The sequence below is a fragment of the Tachysurus vachellii genome, chromosome 11 (genome assembly GCF_030014155.1).
Source record: "Tachysurus vachellii isolate PV-2020 chromosome 11, HZAU_Pvac_v1, whole genome shotgun sequence".
Lineage (NCBI taxonomy): Eukaryota > Metazoa > Chordata > Actinopteri > Siluriformes > Bagridae > Tachysurus > Tachysurus vachellii.
In genome coordinates this window covers 25,637,622-25,658,876 of record NC_083470.1, presented here as the reverse complement: position 1 = coordinate 25,658,876, position 21,255 = coordinate 25,637,622, and the positions used below count along the sequence as shown (strand labels likewise).

At 44.2% G+C, this 21,255-nt stretch overlaps 3 protein-coding genes across 3 annotated transcripts in view; 2 read left to right on the top strand and 1 right to left on the bottom strand.

The window, feature by feature from the left end:
• Positions 1-309: 309 nt before the first annotated feature.
• Positions 310-9,038, top strand: rnf10 (ring finger protein 10). Its single transcript, XM_060881095.1, has 17 exons — positions 310-838; positions 2,565-2,755; positions 2,852-3,057; positions 3,144-3,234; positions 3,391-3,575; positions 3,776-3,912; positions 4,019-4,176; positions 4,252-4,383; positions 4,515-4,698; positions 4,811-4,944; positions 5,041-5,158; positions 5,266-5,367; positions 5,839-5,976; positions 6,137-6,228; positions 7,123-7,180; positions 7,261-7,425; positions 8,098-9,038. Exons 1-17 carry the CDS (start codon positions 694-696, stop codon positions 8,169-8,171), a joined length of 2,310 nt encoding a protein of 769 aa, XP_060737078.1. The 5' UTR covers positions 310-693; the 3' UTR covers positions 8,172-9,038.
• Positions 9,039-10,280: 1,242 nt separating this feature from the next.
• polr3d (polymerase (RNA) III (DNA directed) polypeptide D) lies at positions 10,281-14,399 on the bottom strand. Its single transcript, XM_060881288.1, has 9 exons — positions 14,255-14,399; positions 13,254-13,401; positions 12,694-12,737; positions 12,360-12,514; positions 12,043-12,167; positions 11,660-11,843; positions 10,951-11,201; positions 10,703-10,855; positions 10,281-10,602 (listed from the first exon to the last, which is right to left on the bottom strand). Exons 2-9 carry the CDS (start codon positions 13,392-13,394, stop codon positions 10,486-10,488), a joined length of 1,170 nt encoding a protein of 389 aa, XP_060737271.1. The 5' UTR covers positions 13,395-13,401; positions 14,255-14,399; the 3' UTR covers positions 10,281-10,485.
• Positions 14,400-18,974: 4,575 nt separating this feature from the next.
• LOC132853476 (phytanoyl-CoA hydroxylase-interacting protein) overlaps positions 18,975-21,255 on the top strand; it is an 11,781-nt gene continuing 9,500 nt past the window's right edge. Inside the window, exon 1 of the mRNA XM_060881264.1 lies at positions 18,975-19,098. The gene's annotated coding sequence lies outside the window, so the exon portion shown is untranslated. The remainder of the gene's footprint in view (positions 19,099-21,255) is intronic.

Below are 21,255 nucleotides of genomic sequence, written 5' to 3'. Positions count from 1 at the left end.
TACACACTGCTTATGATGGAACTAACACATTAACCGCTTTATTGCGTTGTGTCTTATCGGTTTGTACAACAAAACATATCCGTTTCGGTTCCATTCACGGTGTTTTTAATCCCACCCGTTTTCAGCCAACGCGCTACGATTGGCTAGAACCTCACAAACGTACGAGTATGAACCAATCGCGACCCAAGACACGATATTACTCTAAATACACCCCGAGATCTGTTTTACGTGTATTCGTTTTAACCAATAAGAAGCGCCGTGGTCGCCCATGCGCACTTGTGGTTATTAAAAGCCGTATAAAAGCGTCATCCGGGTCTTCACGGTTCCTGTTTGGCGACCCGTCGCCACAAGAGAGAAGTCGTTTAGCGTTATCGGAAATTTGGGCCTAAAAAGCCCATAAATTGATCCGTTTTCCCGCAGCTGGAGGGCGGATAACGCTCTGTGGGCCGCACAGGTTCCCACAACAAGGGGGAAAACGGCACGTTTCCGGGGTTTAATCTTCAAACCTTCTTCCTAAATCTTCTGTGGAGACATTTTGGATTCGGTGTCTCTTGTTTATTTTTTCTCGGTTTGTTTGTGGTCAAGATGTCGCCGTGATGGAGTATCCGGGTGTGACAGACATGAGCAAGGGCCTTCGCCGCCTGACCCGCACCTCTGATAACAAGCCGCTCTTCTCGCTTCTCGTCCCGTTTAATGCTACAGAGCTCGTGTGTTTCCCCGGAGCTCGGCCTCAGTCCTTCCCACAGAGATATGGAGAAAAACAACAGCACCAACACCAAGGTCCCGCCCCGTTCCAGCTCCACAGGACCACCGCCGACCGACTCTAAAACTAAAACCGGTAAAAAAAAAAAAAACTCAGCAGTTTCACATTTATAACCGCTTATTTTCACGTTTTCCAGACGTGTGTGTTTGTTGTTTTTTTTCCCTTATTGACATGACGTTTATAGGCCGCGGGTCCATGTCGTGTCCCAAATGCCTTCTTATTGCTGATAGGGCACTACGTAGGCTGAATAATCCGTCGTTATCGTACACTACGTAGTAGGGCCCCTAGATAGGGAGCAGTGATGCGATTGGAACACGACCTCAACCGGATAGCGGTGTTGTAAAATGTGCACGCGCGGGTTCGATATTAATACAGTACACATAAATATAGATTTATATTTTTGTATCTTTTTTTAGTTTTAAATGTGGTTTCAGGTTCACACGGTTCAGTTTGGAAACTGTAAATATGGAGTTCTACTATTAACACTTTGTTTTTGTTAGCGAGCTAATGTTAATTAGCTTGTGTGGCTAACAGGTTACTACATAAACAATAATAATAATAATAATAATAATAATAATAATAATAATAATAATAATAATAATAATTAGTTATATTATAATAAAGTATTTATCCGTTTATGTTCACATTTAATGCTCCACCAAACAGGTTCTTTTGTCACGTTATTATTCATAAAATTAGAGGAAAAACATGCAAAGTGTAAAACTGGTTTGTCATGAAACTTAAACAAATGTTAAACAAACTGAAAACTTTACAATCCCTTAAAACTGTTACACGTCGATTTTCACTACAAGCTGTGAATAAAAAGCGGATTAATATCAGTGTAAACCTGCGATTTGAGTTTGAAGCCGGAACTACTTTCAGTGACCCGACTGACCAATCAGAGAGGAGGAGATTTCACCACCACTGTTGTGTAATAAAAACATTACAGAATCATTTAACACTTCGGTCTAAAAGTTCCTGAGATCGAGCTGATTTGATGCAGATTAGAGTTCAGATTATGTCGTGAAATAAAGATGTTTATGATGTTTGTTCTTTCAGGCAATAACGACAGTTATAAAGGTTTATAAGCGGTCGTGGTGTGGCCCGAAGGAGACGTCCTCGTGTAAATATGAAGTGCTGCTCGGAGGCTATTCCTGTTCTCTGACATGACTCAAGAATCCCTGACAGCTTATGGAGAGACTCTGGAGAGGGTAGAAGTTCACGTCGACTGCAAAGAGTCACCAAATAAAAAAATAAATAAATAAAAAACATTTTGTAATCGTTTTGGTCCTAAAGTGTCCCCCGAGCCGCTCTGCAGTTTGTTGATAAGCTGCTTGTCGACACCCCAGACGCTCTTATCGTGAGCCGTGAGGTACAAAACTAACTTGCGCTCAGAGTTTAAGCAACACGACACTTTAAACCAGATTAACATGATGTGAAGCGTGAAGTGATGCTGGCTCTTATTCCAGTTTGAGGAGAACCAAAAGTTTAAAAATACAGTAAAACTATCACACAAAATACGCAGGAAGCGTCTTTGCCTCGTTTCCTGTCAGTCATCAACAAACAGAATCTCATCTGCATTATTTTGTGTATAATTCATGGAGCTTTTATTATTGTTCATGTTCAAAGATCAGGCATGCGAATGTGAACTTCCTCTGGTCATTCATGATCTTATTTTATTTATTAAAAACCATTTAGTTGTTATGATTAGTACATACTGTATGTAATATGTATACACACTTTCAGTGAACTACAATGCAGAATGTAACATCTATTTTTTTTTTCTTTTTTCCCCTTTAAGATTCGAAGAATAATGGCACCTCCAAGCGCCACAACCGTAAGCGGGAGCCTGCCTTCCCCAAAGCAGAAAATTTTCCAGGCCCCCGTCGCACCCACTCACAGAAAAGCAAGAATTTCGACAAGAGACCCCCCCAGAGAGGCGGAGCAGGAGGTAGACAGGGTGGGCTCATGGGCGGTGGGAGAAGAGAAGAGGTAAGTTTCTCACAACGCTGAGAATTGTGAACAGAATCGCTCTCGTTACGATCGTCCCGATCGCTCAAACCCTTCCTTCTGTTCTCCTCCCCTCAGGTAGCTGAGACGCGCCGGGCAGAGTTCAGCCCGGCTCAGTTTTCTGGACCCAAAAAGATCAGTTTGAACCACTTGCTCAATTTTACCTTTGAGCCACGCGGAGGCCATTTTGGCTCCGGAGGCGATGGCCATTCGTGCTGGGGTCGCCGCAACAAGTGGGGTCACAAACACAAGCCCTTCAACAAGGAGCTGTTTCTGCAGGCCAAGTGAGTCTTAGATCTCAGAAGCTTAAGAGACCCAGACGCGCCGTGTCATAACGTTTAAACTGACGTCCCTCGTTTTGTCGCCGTAGCTGCCAGTTTGTGGTGAATGATGACCAGGATTATCAAGCTCACTTCACTGACCCTGACACTCTGGTCAGCTGGGACTGTGTGCAGCAAGTGGTGAGTCGAGTCGTGTCTCGAGTCGTGTCTCGAGTCGTGTCTCGAGTCGTGTCTCGAGATTTTGTTAGCGTTTCAGATTTTTATGGGCTCCAAACACTGAAGATGCTGCAGCCTTATTGCGTTTGTTTCTCAGCCTTGTTTTTCTCTGTGGTTCAGCGCATCTACAGCCACGAGGTGCCGTCCTGTCCGATCTGCCTGTACCCTCCGGTGGCGGCTCACATCACTCGCTGCGGTCACATCTACTGCTGGCCCTGCATGCTGCACTACCTGTCTCTGAGCGAGAAAACCTGGTCCAAGTGTCCCATCTGCTACGAGGCCGTGCACAGCGCAGACCTCAAGAGGTACGTACAAGGATGAATGACGGATAGAAAGCAGTAGTGTTTATTTACACACCACTGAAGTATTATTCTTGGATCATTTTGGCTGTTACACACACACACACACACACACACATACACACGGTAGAACGAGTTCTTGAGTCTTGAGAACTCTGGTTATTCTACGGCTCTCTGAACCGACCGGTTCTCGTCTTCTTTCGTAGTGTTGTTGCCATGGAGACACGCCAGTACGCTCCCGGCGAGGTCATCACCATGCGTCTGATGCGCAGAGAGAAAGGCGTGTTGGTGGCTTTGCCCAGCTCCCAGTGGGTTAAGGTGGAGGAGCCGATTCGCTTTGGAGGTGAGGGGCTTCGTGCTGAAGAGAACGTCAAGAGTAGAAATAACTTTCCTCTTCTCACACACTGACGTGTTTTGTGTATATTTTTCATGTTCCTTCCGTGTCGCAGACGCGCGTCTGAGCTCTTACTCCAAGCTGCTGCTGGCGTCTCAGGATCAGGTTCTGGGTCTGTTAGCTGAGGAGAGAGCAGCACTGCAGGCTCAGCTGAAGCAGGAACAGGACGATCCGCAATCCTGCTTCATACAGAGCGCTTTACTGCAGCTGCAGGTAACACGCACACACACACACACACACACGGTAACTTTCAGAGATCAGTCTCACACGTTCCTATCGTACGTTTAGGAGCGAGAGGACGCCCTGCTGAAGCAGAACGTTCCAGATAAAGGCAGTTTGGAAGCTGCAGACATGACAAAGCTTTCTCTGGCTGACTCGAACGTTCCTGAGGTGGCGGTCAACAAGCTCCCGAGCTCCAAGGTAAACAAACCGATCCGATTATCACTCATCACTTTCAGACGAAAGACTCGTCTTCTCTTTGAGTCAATTCCGTGTTAGAATTCACCATGAAACAGACCTCAGACGTCTGATTGTCGCGTTCCTCTGTGTAGCCCATCCTGCAGTACGCTTCAGCGTTCGACGATGAGATTCAGGAGACCGCCGAAGAGCTCCCAGAGGTTCCGCTCCAGCAGGAAGAGCCCGAGGTGGCCCAGGGACTCGGAGAGGAAACCCTGAGTAACGACGCCGGGCCACAACAGAACCCTCAGCACGGGCCGTACTACTATTTCTACCAAGGTGTGTTTTGTTAATACGGAGGAAAAAAATAATGCAGTCGACTTTTAGGAAAAAAAAAAATCAGCGATTCCTCGATGTTTAACGCGACGCCTGCTGCTCTGCTCCCGTGTAGCGGAGGACGGACAGCAAATGTTCCTGCATCCAGTGAACGTGCGCTGCTTGCTGAGGCAGTACGGCAGCTTGGAGAACAGTCCTCCGTCCATCAGCGCTCCAGTCGTGGAGATCGAGGGCCACACGGTGAACGAGGTACAGTCTCAGGTCTCAGACGCTCTAATCGTTTTTCTGAAGTCGCACTAAAGCTGTTCGGTATCTAAACCCAACAACACGCCTGTTTTTTTGAAGGACGTTCGGCGTCGACACCGTTACCTCTCGCACCTGCCTCTCACCTGTGAGTTCAGCATCTGTGAGCTCAACCTGCAGCCACCGGTTCTGTCCAAGGAGACGCTGGACAGCTTCTCAGGTACATGACCTATTTATTTATTTATTTATTTATTTATTTATTTATTACTAAAAAGTTTAAAAGCTTATCAACAAAATGCATGAACCTGACCTGTCTGACCCTGACAGACGACCTGGAGCGCAGGAGACGTGCGAGACACAAGAAGGCGAGGGACGAGAAGAGGAGGGAGAAGAGGATCGAGATGGAGGAGAACAGGAAGCAGGGGAAATGTAAGCGGATGTAATGTGACACGGCGTCGAGTCTGGTGCACAGTTTAGTGTTAATCTAGGAAGGCGTGGGACTGGTGTGGGTGTGACTCGGGTGGGTGACTCGTTCTGCCTTTTGGGAAACGAGGGATTTGTATTTTCTGCCTCTCGGATAGAAACAGGTCTATTTTTGTCTGTGGAGTTAAGACTTAAACTCGATGCCGCTGTACACAAACACCGACTCTAATCAGCTTAAAATAGCGTCGAGGTCGGTTCCTTCTGTTGACTCTAAATATAGTTAAATAGAAGTAATTCTGTTAATTCTGCTCCTGGAGAACCCACATTTTTAGTTTAGTGTGTTTTGTTTTCTGTGTTTGCTCCAAATACACCTGAAGTGTGATTTCGATTCCGTGTCTCTTTTTAAATAGCAAAAAACTCCTCAGTAGTTCAGCAGCATGGTGAATATTTGCTGTATTGATGGTTTGGTGTTTGCAGACCCAGAGGTGCACATTGGTCTGGAGAACCTGCAGCATTTCCCAGCATTCGGTTCTCCTCCTCATTACAGCGAACCAGGACAGAACCCCGAGTTCCAGCTCGGACCTCCGTCTCCTCTGAGCAGCAGTCCTGCCTCGGGTAAACCCACGGTTTTATATCCTGTAGTTGTGTGTTAATTTTCCCTTTATTATCCATGTACCAAACTGATGTCTCCAAAAGGGGTGAAATTAAACACATGTCTCTGATCTGAGCTGTCGAACACACACACAAACAGTTCTGTGTCCTTTTCACGTTTCAGATGTCGCCATGTTCCCGAGTCTAAACGGGAACGGTCCGTCCATCAGCGTAGGCAGTGTGGAGGAAGACTCTCCCTGCATGTCCTTCGCACAGGTTGTTAAACACTTCTTCTTTCTCCTCACACCTTTCTTTTAAAAAAAAAAAAAAAAAAAAAAAAAGCCTTCTCCTGAGAATTCTGCTTAAAGGTGGGGTCTCAGTCGTTTGAGAAACCAAACCAAACAAAACAAACCTGTAGCCAATGAGCAGAAAGGGGAGGGGCTTGTCAATATGGGCGGAGAGAGTGTTCAGTGCGCATGTGTGACATTAGCAGAAAGCGGTTTTAACATTGACATGGAGGATAAAAACAAAGAAAGAAAGTGAAGAAAGACTTACGATAAGGTAAGAAGTAGGACGTGTTAATATAGGATCAGCTTTCCAGCGCTGGAGAGAACTGAAGGAGCAGGAAGTTGGTCACATATTCACAGATTGGAGTTTCCTGAGTCAATAACTCCTGAGCTAAACACTGTTACTACACAAATAACACCTCTTTTCTATCGTAGTAATGTAGAGACGCAGCTACAACCGTGTTTTGTGTAGTAACAGTGTTTAGCTCAGGAGTTATTGACTCGGGAAACTCCAATCTGTGAATATGTGACCAACTTTACTTAAGACGCAGAGGCGCTTTTTTCCTTCTCGATAGGTGAGTAACGTTGGTTTTGTTTTGTTACACAGAACTAATATATGCCTTTGTCCTTTACATGATTATACTTGTGTGTCATTTTTACTTGTTTGTTTATCTGCAATCGTATTGTTCTTCCCTTCAGCTATGATAAAGACACATTTCTTTCCATTAGTTGCCTGGGTTACGTATGTGTGGGCGGAGCTATCGATACAGGGGTGGGACCCATTTGGGTTAGGGGCGTGTTTGTTTTGGTGATTTTATATGTCAACATTGGCTTTCAAACAACAGAGACCCCACCTTTAAGTATGTGCTTTAAACCTGTGTAGATGCTGAGAGACGGAAAAGCCCGAGCAGACGTCTGGCCCAGAATTCCTCCAAAGAAAGGTGAGATTCGGAGCACTGATGTGTCGAGTAGCTGGAATTCGCTCCTTAATATAAACCTATCTATCTTTCTTCCCCTATAGATGTGTTCCTGGCTCCTCCGGTGGCTGACAGCGACGGAGAGAGTGACGGATCGGACCGTGTGCCGGTCCCCAGCTTCCAGAACTCCTTCAGTCAGGCGGTTGAAGCGGCGATGCTGCAACTGGACCACAAGCCACCAGCCAAAGCTGAAGCTTCACCTACCACCGGTCAGACTTCTGTAGTCCTGCAAAGTACTAAACTAAATAAGAATATGAATAATACATGAGAATATATCGGCGTGTTCATGAATAATCCATACAGTCTGGCGTAGGTGAAGAAAACCATTCATCACATGACCGAGAATTTCATACAGATGTTTTATTTCTCTTAAACTTTAACGCCAATGAGTTTAAAAAAAAAAGAGAGAGGCTCTGAGTTTAACTTGGCTTAGTGGTTAGCACGTTCGCCTCACACCTCCAGGGTTGGGGGTTCGATTCCCACCTCCGCCTTGTGTGTGTGGAGTTTGCATGTTCTCCCCGTGCCTTGGGGGTTTCCTCCCCTGGTCCAAAGACATGCATGGTAGGTTGATTGGCATCTCTGGAAAATTGTCCGTAGTGTGTGATTGCGTGAGTGAATGAGAGTGTGTGTGTGTGTGTGTGTGCCCTGCGATGGGTTGGCACTCCGTCCAGGGTGTATCCTGTCTTGATGCCCAATGACGCCTGAGATAGGCACAGGCTCCCCGTGACCCGAGGTAGTTCGGATAAGCGGTAGAAAATGAGCTCACGCTGTGTATCATCGCATCATTTCTTCACATCCTGCGTTTAATGATGTCGACAGCATCCGTCTGACGTCACCGTTTATTTATTTCTCCACTGTCTTCTTTTTTTTTTTTTTTCCAGATGAGAAAGGAGGGAAGAAAAAGAAGAAGAAGCAGAAACTTCTCTTCAGCACCTCTATGGTTCACACAAAGTAAATGAGACCGCAGATCACGCTTACGCACTTTCACTTCTGTTCACTTTTCACTTTTCTTCTCTCTCTGTTCTGTCCTGTAGGGTGTTTTTAGCTGAGAGTCGTTAACAATCCTGGGTCTAACTTCAGCTTGTTAACACGTGGCTTTAGGCTGTAGAATTAAGGGTCGTGACGCGTCGAGTCCGTCGCTTTAGAACACGCTTTTTATTTTAAATCTGATGCGTCAATAAAAAAAAAAAATCATTATAGTGTAAAACATGTTTATTTAGCAGCGCATAAAATTAACTTGTCGTATCGAGCGTAACGCGAACGTTCCAGGGTTCAGCGACGGCGTCTCGGCGTTTTAAGAGACTGCAGTCAACCAGCTGCTGATTAACACGAACCTTCACGTCATCCCCGAACCCCGGAGCGAACGCGCCGTCATCCGCGTGGCTAATATTTGTCCATACGCAGTATGTAAAAACCGCTGCACGTTTCCTGCCCCTTCGGTCTTCATCGTCTTTCTTTCTCTCCACAGCTCGATAAAGCACTTTATATATTTTCCACACATTCATCAGTATAAAACATGAACTTTTACGCTTCTTCATCTGGTTCACAACATGTAATAAAGCCTGTTTGGTCTCAGATGTTAAACTGCAGGAATAGAGCGCAAGTTTGATGCTTCAGCGAAGTGCAGCGTGAATTTCTTTTTTTTGTTCTCCCCCCTTGTACTCGGTTGCTTTTGGGGGCAAAATGGCGAGCGATGGTAGGTGTGGTGGTTTTTTTTTTTTTTTTTTTTTTTTTGTTTTTTTTTGGATTCCTTCAGTGGGAATCTGTGATTTATAAACCCATATTGATTGATTTAAAAAATAAAGAATTATCTACCACTTCACTGGGTTTGTCCTCTTACTGACCTGCAAATGAAATGAATTCTAACGAGTGTCTTTATCTTCTTAGTGTCCGTGGCTCTTGATTTAGGGCTGGGCGATAAAACGATAACGATATGTATCGCGATAGACATGTGATCGATATCAATAAAAAATGTGTTTGATAAAACATTCGTTTTTTTTTTATTCTTCGAAAAACTGAGGTCGCGAAGCAAGTTTGGTTGCATTAACAAAGGCACTCGCTCTCTGGTAACCTAGCAATGTAGGGAGTGACACGCTAACAGCCAATCATGTAACAGTATCACGTTTGGTTGCGCCGTATCGTCGTCTCGTGCCGGTCTGCTGGATTCCTTCTTCAGTAACCGACGACTGATGAGCAGGAAATGAGCCGCAGCGAGCGAGGAAATTGTAAATAAAAGAGGAAACGTCAGCTCACCAGTACGGCAGTTTATTGGATATTATAAGTCTGACCGTAGTCACACCAACGTCGTCTGCACGTTATGCAAGACCGTTTCTCTGTTTATATTTAACACTTTAGGACTTTATTTAGCACTATTTTATTACACTTTATTAAGCATTTCTTACATTCTTTCATTTTGCACCTTAAAAGTTAAGAGATAATTAAGTGTTCATTGTGACTTTAGACTTATGTTTACATTATAATTATGTGACTTTTCCTGCTTGGTTAAATGTAATTTTTTTTTCTCCTGGTCCTTATTTTATATGGGTCATAAAAAATCAATAATTATCGATATTGTGATAGTTTTCAGTCGTATCGCCCAGCCCTGCTCCTGATTGTGGGGGATGAGACAGTCTGTGCCGTGGAGACGAGGGCGACGCTTGTGTTTACGTTAAACAATCAGGAGCCAGTTCACGTGTGTGTGTGTTGTGTGTTTAACGCAAAAGACAAACTCTACACTTGGTTATAAAATCCTTCCCTAATGTAGTGGATCAGTGTGAACAGGTCTGGTGTCTAGTTAGTGTCTAGGAAATAGTTTTATTTATTTATTCTCCATAAGAACCAGAAGCTAAAGATGACGTTTATTCCTGACTTTTGGTTTGTTTTTGTTTTGTCTGTCCTACACAAGTCTGTTACACTTTCTCAGTAATCCTGTGAGGAAAAAGTCTTCACACACATTTAGATAATGAAATCTATATTATTAAATCCATCACAGGGTTAACGGTACAATCTGTACTTTGGGTAAAGACTAAACTCGTGATCTTTCAGTCAATGAAAAAGTGAAACGTTCTCAATAGTTTTTATTAATCGTTTCATCTTGACAGTATTTTTTTATTTAAATAATTTTATATGTACAGTGTGTATATATATTTATATATAGATTAGAACCTGGCAGAGCTGCTTCTCCAAGACAAAAGGTACAGGTTTGTAAACTGGAGGAGACGAGCTGATGCATATATCCATCTCTCACTCACACACACACACACACGCGCTCAAGCTCTGTTCTCGAGTAAAGCCTTGAAGTCGGGCGAACAGACGAGTTTGTGTTTAATGTGGCCGAGTACAGTCATGTCTCCTCTCCTGCCCTCGCTGCTCACCGACACTAACTCCTACACACACACACACACACACACACACACACACACACAATTAATACAAGAAACACACATGTAATGTGTACAAGTTGTAGTGTGTGTGTGAATGAAAGACCTGGAAGAAGGAGCAGGATGTCCCCAGAGCCACATCCAGTGTGACGTTCCCCAACACGAGCTGCACTCGTCCGGACTTCCTCACCAACAAGCGGCCCACCAAACCCTCCTGCAGCTCCTTCAGATGGCAGCTGTTCTCCTCCTCGTCCTCCTCCTGCGGTCACACACACACACAAACTGGCATAGTTTAACTCCACAGCACTGTTAATCGCTGTATTATAAAGTAACCATAAACACACACACACACACCTGTCCTTCAGTCTTCTGCAGCACGTTCTGTCCGTCCTCAGACTGCACGGTGGTCTTAGTGGGTCGGGCGTCGCTGCTCGGAGGTTGTCCGGGCAGAGAATCGGGGAGCTGCATGAACAGAAGCTCCTCCTCTTTGCAGTGACTCCACGCCTGCAGCAGGTCAGGCAGGAAGTCAGGTTCAGGAAGGGGCGGTGGCTTAAACATAGGCTCCGCCTTCTTCAACACAGGGACATCAGGAGGCTCCTGTTTGACTGAACAGTACAGAAGGGGAAAAAAAAGACATTACACTATTAAACCTTTACTCCACTCAGACATCTTAACATTTATTATTATTACTTTCTTTTTTTACTAAAATAATTATTATAACCTACGAGTCACTGAAGACTAAACACTACATAGGACTTTACCATCGATGCAGGAAAATTCCATATATTTTAAAATACATTCCCCTGATGATCAGAGGTGAGGACGAGCTGCAGAACAAAAATATCTAAACATCAACAGGTTTAAAATCTGATTATAAATAATGGTGACGCCGGTCTGCCTCGCTGCCCGCCTGTCTCGCTGCCCGTCCGCCCGCCTGTCTCGCCGCCCGCCTGTCTCGCCGCCCGTCCGCCCGCCTGTCTCGCCGCCCGTCCGCCCGCCTGTCTCGCCGCCCGTCCGTCTCGCTGCCCGTCCGCCCGCCTGTCTCGCTCACTCCGTCTCTCACCTGTAACAGCAGTGTCTGAGCTCTCTGTGTTCATCTTTTCATCCTCTGCATCCTTCTCCATTTTGACTCCCCCGAAATCAGCATCTTCCTCGAACTCTTCTTTAAACACCCAGCCGGACACGACCAGAGGAAGCTGCACCGGACAGCAGCGTGCTTCGTTCCTCAGGTGCGGGTCATCCACAAACTGCGGAGCACACAAGGCATCATGGGTATCAGCGAACCCAATGCATTTGTGACTAGAAAACCTTCCTGTCCAGTGAACATTGATTACTTAATTAATAGATTACTGAGTTTATCTGGATCGGGTTGTTGATTTAGTATAAATCTGGACTGTAAATCTGTTCTTCCACAATCTGTCTAATGAGAACTTAAACATCACTCACATTGTCTCTCTCCAGCTTTCGCAGGATCTCTTTGGTCTCCTCTTCAGTCTCTCTATTCTCCTTCTTAATGTTGATGATGGGGCAGGGGGCGCTGTTGGGGGTTTCCCTCGCGTCCTCATACACACCTGGCAAACACGAAAAAGAAAAATCACCAATCTATAACCGAGGGTGCCAAAATTTTCATTCTTAGGCCTAATGTAAAATGGGTAGGGCAATTACAGTGTCTGACCAATCTATCAGCAGCACTGCCGTTAGCCCCGCCCACGTCTCCTGTGTATCTGGGCCCATGAACATAAAACGCCCCCCCTGCACCTCACCTTTCCTTTTGACTATCGCCTCTGCAGGTCCCTGCTCAAAGATGGAGTGGGACTGGATGACCTCTGGCCGGCCCCGCCCTCTGCCCCGCCCGTCTCGCTGTCGCCCGCGATCCGCATCCTTCCTCTCTCTCCTGGGTCCTTCATTAACTTTTAACCTGAAGGGAAACCAGCAGCAATGTGTACATCTGCTTATTAAGAAATGCTCCTGTAATAAACGTTCTTAAGTTCCTCAATTCCATCATAAAATAGAACATCGTCCGTAGCAACCAACATAGCAACCCTTATTATCCTTGTACTTATACATCACATATCTCAGGTCTTGTGCACCACTTACTCTTCTTTACTCTTACGGCCGATGATGTTGGGCGTGAAGGTTTTCTGTGAGGTAAAAGGAGAGAGAGAAAGAGAGACAGAGACAAAGAGGATACTACACTTCACATGAATATTTAATAGAAATAGAAAACAAATTATGATTTTGGTGACTAGATCTGGGGCACGGTGGCTTAGTGGTTAGCACGTTCGCCTCACACCTCCAGGGTTGGGGGTTCGATTCCCGCCTCCACCTTGTGTGTGTGGAGTTTGCATGTTCTCCCCGTGGCTCGGGGGTTTCCTCCGGGTACTCCGGTTTCCTCCCCCGGTCCAAAGACATGCATGGTAGGTTGATTGGCATCTCTGGAAAATTGTCCGTAGTGTGTGATTGTGTGAGTGAATCAGAGTGTGTGTGTGTGCGTGTGTGTGTGCCCTGTGATGGGTTGGCACTCCGTCCAGGGTGTATCCTGCCTTGATGCCCGATGACGCCTGAGATAGGCACAGGCTCCCCGTGACCCGAGTTAGTTTGGATAAGCGGTAGAAGATGAATGAGTGAGTGAGTGAGTGATTAGATCTCAGACGCACCTTCTTCACACCTCCCAGTGTCAGGTCTCTGGAGCGCATGTTGGGAAGGCGTCCGGGTGTCCTGAGGTTCAGCATCGAGCCCAAACCTCCAGGACCAGGCCTCGGGTTCGAAGACGAGTCACCGGAGCCTGGGGTCGCCATCCTTACTCTGAAACACCATGAAAACTCTCAAAATTCACATCAATGACCGTTTACAGCAGACATTACAGCTCATAACATGACCAACATGACTAACGCTTAGGTTACGTCAAAAACCTGAAGTACAGACTTTAATCAAACCGAATTTTCTACAGCATCTTATGAGGTGTTCAGACAGCGTTATAGCTGATAGGTAGCTGCTACGATTTACATTTTATTACTATAATAATTAATAGATCTGTTTCTTGCTAAAATTGTATATTTATGAACATTTTTCTTGAGACTCTCTGATCTGTTATTGGTGTAAATATACACCGGATTACATTCATTCTGCTCATATAAAACATACTCAGTTTACCGTCTCTGTAACAAAACAAATGGTGCACATTTAGATAGGGTCAGATTCTGACCTCACCATAGACGCGTCATCTTTGACCTTTCCAATATGGCGGACGCGTTGACGTATAGCTTAGTTAGCATGCGCGGCTAATTGTCGGTATTAAACGCCTTTTTTCTATCTACACGCTGGTTTGAATCAGACGGACAGGTTCACTAGTAAACGCTTCACTAACTACTGGACATACGGTGCTTTATATAAACCGTATATGACTTATTTCATGCACTTATTTTAGAAAGTAGGGAGAAATTCATCGTATTCGTGACACTAACTTTTTTTTATACACGATATACACAGAACACGTGTTAGACTTTCTTTAGGTCTCTGTAGTGTGGAGTAACAACATGTTGTTGTTGTTGTTGTTGTTGTTGTTAGTTTTCAATACAAACACATGACACAGAAACACGTGGCTGAACAACCGGCTACATTATTAGCTGCTAATAAACATATTCAGTAACGTATTTACCCGCTTTCTCCTGAAGACTGATACCAAACGTGTCCAAACGCATTAAAGTTATTACAGTTAAAAGTTATAAAGCAAATACAATGATTACAATCAACACTGTGATGAAATTTATACGCAACGATGTAATGGGCGGGGTTTTGCAACCTTTAACCTCTGTGACGTCACTGGACAACTCGGCGATTTTAATAAAATTGTTATTGTTTTATCGTATTTTTAACTAGTTTTTTTTTTAACTAGGCTGTAATAAAAACGTCGTCAATATTTGGATTAAACAAAACATATTAAATTATACAATGCAGTGCTGTGGGTTTGTAGCTTTATTTTTCTGAGATTTGATTTATGATAAATTCATTACTTTATAAAATGCCATAAAACCGGGGGCCCCCAGGCACCATCTCAGGGCCCCCAGTTTGAGAACCACTGGCCCTAGATTACTTGTTCTGAGCAGGTGTTGTCAGTGAACAGGCTGTAAAACTGTTGACTAAGTTACAGACACTCATGAAAAACCCCTGCTGATGATCTGGGAAACGTCTCTAACAGCAGTCACAATGTCATTGTTTGTGTCAAACAAGTTGTGAATTAGTTGTAACATTACAACAGGAGATCATGACTTACTCTGTGCTCAAAGTGATGCTCGAAGCTCCAGAGCTTTTCTCTGTGGGTGAACGAGGATGATGCTGAACAATTCCAGGATATTGTATTTTTTTGAAAAATCTGTGTGTACTGTTTTATTGTTAACATATGCATTACAAAGTGTGTTTGTGTGTGTGTGTGTGTGATCTGTTGCGGGTGCTAAGGCTTACACACTCTACAGCCACACTCTAAAACAGATCCTGCTGCCTACGCGCGCACACACACACACACACACACACACATTGTAGTTTTTTTTGAAAAATCTGTGTGTACTGTTTTATTGTTAACATATGCATTACAAAGTAAGTGTGTGTGTGTGTGTGTGTGTGTGTGTGTGTGTGTGTATGTATAGGCAGCAGGATCTGTTGCGGGTGCTAAGGCGTACACACTCTTCAGGCCTGAAGGTTACTGTCAGGCTCAGGCTCCCATTGCTGCAGTGCTGCTCATGCACATGCCTGCTGAGGTCAGTGGCACTTCACTCACACTTCACTCACACTTCACTCACACTTCACTCACACTTCACACACACTTCACACACACTTCACACACACTTCACTCACACTTCACACACTAAAGCAGGAAAACTACATTTTGAAAACTTTTCTTTTTTCCAACATGCTTTCATGTTTGTCTTACAAAAGTTCTTATTCTATTTAATCTTATTTATATACTGTATGTTGGGGGGCGGGGCACGGTGGCTTAGTGGTTAGCGCGTTCGCCTCACACCTCCAGGGTCGGGGTTCGATTCCTGCCTCCACCTTGTGTGTGTGGAGTTTGCATGTTCTCCCCGTGCCTCGGGGGTTTCCTCCGGGTGCTCTGGTTTCCTCCCCCGGTCCAAAGACATGCATGGTAGGTTGATTGGCATCTCTGGAAAATTGTCCCTAGTGTGTGATTGCGTGAGTGAATGAGTGTGTGTGTGTGTGCCCTGCGATGGGTTGGCACTCCGTCCAGGGTGTATCCTGCCTTGATGCCCGATGACGCCTGAGATAGGCACAGGCTCCCTGTGACCCGAGGTAGTTCGGATAAGCGGTAGAAGATGAATGAATGAATGAATGAATATACTGTATGTTGAGAGTTTTCTGTTCATGTTTTAGGGGTTTTCCAAATTCACAATCTTACACCATCTGTTTCTCTCTCTGTTGGTGTGTACAGTAGGATACATTTTGGGGTCTTGTTCAGAGAGAAATACCTTCCCGGTTACTAAAGTGTAGGCTTGGTAAGTCTGATATAAATAGCTTCACTACTGCACGAGTCATCAATCTGAGTGCTGGTTTATTTAGCCATCAAAAATGAATGAGTGAAGTCTATTAATAATGAGTTGAGTTTGTACAGCTGGAAAATAATCCCAGATCTCTGCTTGAGTCAGAGCTCCTATCAATGGATGTCAAGTGATGTAGAATTTTAGCCTTGAAAGATTTCAAATTGGTCTTATCAGTGATTTATACTACGCTTTTTGTTTTTTTGTCTTATATAAGAGTGAAATTTGAACCCAGACTTGCAAATATCTTTAAGATAAAATTCACCTGGCTCAACAAGCTGATGGGGCACGTGCGCAGTCAGCTGATGGGGCACGTGCGCAGTCAGCTGATGGGGCACGTGCGCAGTCAGTTTAAAGGGCTTGAGGCCTCTGTGTGTTTGCGTAAAGCACAGTATTGTGTAGTATATCAAAGTACAGAATAGTAAAGAACAGTGCAGTATAGACACCGGACAAGCCAAAGAATTATACAGAGGAAATACAACATAAAATACAGCACATCCAGTTTATTCATTTTTATTATCAGTGATATTATTCAGAATTATTTATTAAAAATTAGACATTCAGACGTTCAAATGATCACTGCAAAATAACTCCAGAATATCCTGGTGTTTATAGATCCCTACTGTCAAGTAGAATCCCTGAAAATACTGTATAAATGTTTTGAATGTAATTCATTGACCATTATTTAAAAGACAAAACAAACTGCAGTTCCAAATCCTAACAGCAGGGGGCAGATTTTATCTATATTATAAACTCTATTATAAACCTATTATAAATAGGCGTCTATTCTCAGTACAGGATAAAGTCATAGTGAATACACACGTTGTTTTTTTTTTTTGTTTTTTTTTTTTTACAATTAATTATATTCATTCTAAAACACACACATACTACAGATGTGGTAGATAGAGATTAGCCTGGAAAACAGCTGGATTATCTGGAAAACTTTCAACAAGAAAAAGTGCAATTCATTCTCTAACCATCCCTTAAAGTTTGCTTTAAGTTGTTCTTTACATTTCATTTATTCTCCAAAGTGGAGGAAGAATTCTGTACGTCTACCTGACTCACTCGGATCTACTGTAGATTCCTGACTAAATTAGATCTAAATATTGATTAATGTAGTAATTATCCTTGATTCTGTAGAGATGCTAATTAGTTCTCTCTCAGGTGACTAATGAAGAGTAGTTTAAGAGTATTTAGACTGATATAGTGCTCTTACTCCGTGACCTTGTGAAGCAGTATCAGGACGCATTCACTGATAAAGATGTCAAAAGGTTTACGGACTAGTTTCCTGTGAATAAGGATGGATTTATGGTGATGGAGAAAGTATAATATACAAGATAATATTTACGTAAGTGAACAACGAGGAGGTTTGATCGATGAAAAGCGTCCGATCGGTGGCTGAACGAAGAGAAGGAGAGATTTTAAAGATCTAATATATATAAAGGGGTATTTCCAGTATTTTCTGGAATCCTGGCTGTGTGTGTGTGTGTGTGTGTGTGTGTTGTGTACTGATCAGTGGGGTGTAAAATTGATGCTTATTTCCTTATAGTCCAGCACAGCCTGTGGTACTGGACCATATGGGACCATCTGGCTCCTCTCTCTTCTACACCTCCAGCTCTGGATAAAAACCCTGTTCCCGGGGAAGTGAAGAGGAGGAGGATGAAGAGGAGGAGAAGGAGGATGCAATCAGGACACAATCCTAAATTGCATTGTACTGTACGAACAAGAAGAGACTTCAGACTTGTCATCTAAGACGCTCGTGTATATAATAATCAGAAAAGGCGTCACGACGAGGTTTATTTTAAGATGAAGACGCCGGTCATCCTCCACCCCACCCCCCACGCCTTGTCGAATGTTTATGCCCCTCCCCTGAACATGTCCCCATCCCCCACCCCTGATGTGTCCGTCTGTCTGTCTGTGTGTGAACAGGGACTTTATGTAAACGTTGATATTGTAACGAGGAGTTCAGTAAGGTGACAAGAAGCGAGGGAGCGACTGTTTACAGCTGCTGTAACGTAAGCGAGAACAAGAACTCGGATGTTCTGTGACATGAAATGTGACTATAAACAGATAAAAAGTGTGTTTTAATGAACTGAATATTGTAAATAAGAGGAGTAAGACTTCAGGACTCGCTGTTGATGATGATGATGATGTTGATGATGATGATTTTCCTGTAACATCATGACACAGTGTTTTATTCCCTACTTAACGCTTCCTTACTATTTTTAACACTGTTTCTTATGTAACGAGGTGAAGAACGTTCTTCGTCGACACACAAGATCGGTTCATCCGTCTGTACGACTTGTTATTTTGGCTGAAATGTTTCCTTCAGAGTGAAAAACTGCATCATAAAGAGGACATTTAAACCAGTCCAGCTTGCAGCAGGTTCTGTTTTAATGACTAAACTGATGATGATGATGATGATGATGATGATGATGATGATGAATCCAATCTTCAGTCCAATTATCACTGTCTTTCATTGTGACTGAAGGTGACTGTGTGTGTGTGTGTGTGTGTGTGTGTGTGTGTGTGTGTGTGTGTGTGTGTGTGTGTGTGTGGCTGTTATGGTACTTTACCTAACCCTGCACTTTGCAGTTCATCACACACACAAACACACACACACACACACACAGACACACACATGCGCGCGTGCCACACACGCGTACACACACACACACGTGCACGGCTGGGAGAGGAGGGGTACTCAGAGACAGGAGGGCATGGAAGTGTGACAGGGAGAGGAAGAGAGAGAGAGTGAAAGAGGAGGAGAAGAAAATAGAGCGATAGAGAAAGAGTAATCCCTCTGTCCTTCTTCCACTCCAGAGCAGGGGCACAAGCAGTATCACAGCTACATCCATATTTCTCTCTGTCTTTCTGCCTCTCTCTCTCTCTCTCTCCCTCTCTCTCTCTATCAGTCCAGCTTTTGTTTTCATCGCAGAGCTAAAGCACTGAGGTAAGCCACATCTATATCTGAGTGTGTGCATATGTGTGTGTGTGTGTGTGTGTGTGTGTGTGTGTGTTTGTGCACATTGTGCTCACTCCTTCATCTCTACAGGAGTTGTTCTATTGTTATACAACACGTTATAACAGCGAGTGCAGGTGTAGTGGAAGATCTCCAAGCCTCCATCAGTGCTTATGTGTTTATTGCCGAGTCTGCACTAATATTTCAGGTTTTTCTGTGTGTGTGTGTGTGTGTGTGTGTGTGTGTGTGTGTGTGTGTGTGTGTGTGTACTTTCCACATCACGGCTGCTGTTTTTTGTCTTGTAAAAGCCACACAGCTCCTGCGTCTCAGGGACATATAAAGAGCTTTTCAGTGAAAGAACAGAACATACACACAGAATATACAGAGAGAAAAAAGAGAAAATTGGTTCTCGTGGCAAAGCTGACTGACTGCATTGCAGGTACAACTGAGAGACGGAAATATCAGAAGAAATCTGAGCCATGACCAATATGGTTAATCACACACACACACACACACACACACACACACACACATACACACTCACAAACACACACACGTACACACACACACACACACACACACATACACACACACACACACGTACACACACACACACACACACACACACACACACTCACAAACACACACACACAAACACACACACACTCACACACACAAACACACACACTCACAAACACACAAACACACACACACGTACACACACACACACACACACACACATACACACAAACACACACACACACGTACACACACACACACACACACACACACACACACACACACACACACACACACACTCACAAACACACACACACAAACACACACACACTCACACACACAAACACACACACTCACAAACACACAAACACACACAAACACATACAAACACACACACACTCACAAAGACACACACACAAACACACACAAACACCCACAGTCACTCACACACAAACACACACAGTCACTCACACAAACACACAGTCACTCACACAAACACACACACAAACACACACATACACACACACTCACAAACACACTCTTACACAAACACACTCTTACACACACACACAAACACACTTTTACACACATACACACACACGCACATACACACATATACACACACACACATACACACACACGCACACACACATCTCTCTCAGTCGTTTCATCTCACTGAATCAGTCACACTCTGCTCTTCAAATCAGTTCTCCAGACTCCAGAACTCTACAGAATTCCTTGAAGCTGGAATCTCACCATACAGAATTCTGAGGACTAATCACCCCTTTGTCTTGTTTCGATCATTACATCAGTGCTGTATCAGAACTTAAAATAACACTTTCTTTACGAAGAGAACATTCATGTGCCGTCCAGTGCAAAAGTTTGTGCACCCGTAAGACAACAGACATTCGATGTGTTGGACTTTATCATCACAAGATGACAAAAAAATGGTCAAATAACGTGTCTGAGGTGAGGAATATCAGTCCAGCAAGAGATTACTGTTACAGGAACGTTAGCAGTTACAGTTACCACCACAGGGTGGAGTATTATCCTGTAACAACACCTCGCCAAGTGCTTTATTCTACTTAAACCACAGCAATGTGACCATTTTTGTATTTATTTACAAACACGTCACACTTCTTATCTATTTATAACTGCATTTAACATTTCTTGAAACACGATCGTTCCTGTTCTTGTTCCTGACCATCACAGCAGCTGTAAACATTCATTCATTCATTCATTTTCTACCACTTATCCGAACTACCTCGGGTCACGGGGAGCCTGTGACCCGAGGTCTCAGGCGTCATCAGGCATCAAGGCAGGATACACCCTGGACGGAGTGCCAACCCATCACAGGGCACACACACACACTCTCATACACTCACGCAATCACACACCAAGGACAATTTTCCAGAGTTGCCAATCAACCTACCATGCATGTCTTTGGACCAGGGGAGGAAACCAGCGTACCCGGAGGAAACCCGGAGGAGAACATGCAAACTCCACACACACAAGGTGGAGGCGGGAATCGAACCCCCAACCCTGGAGGTGTGAGGCGAACGTGCTAACCACTAAGCCACCGTGCCCCCCCCAGCTGTAAACAGTAATAATAAATTTCCTCTGCGGCTT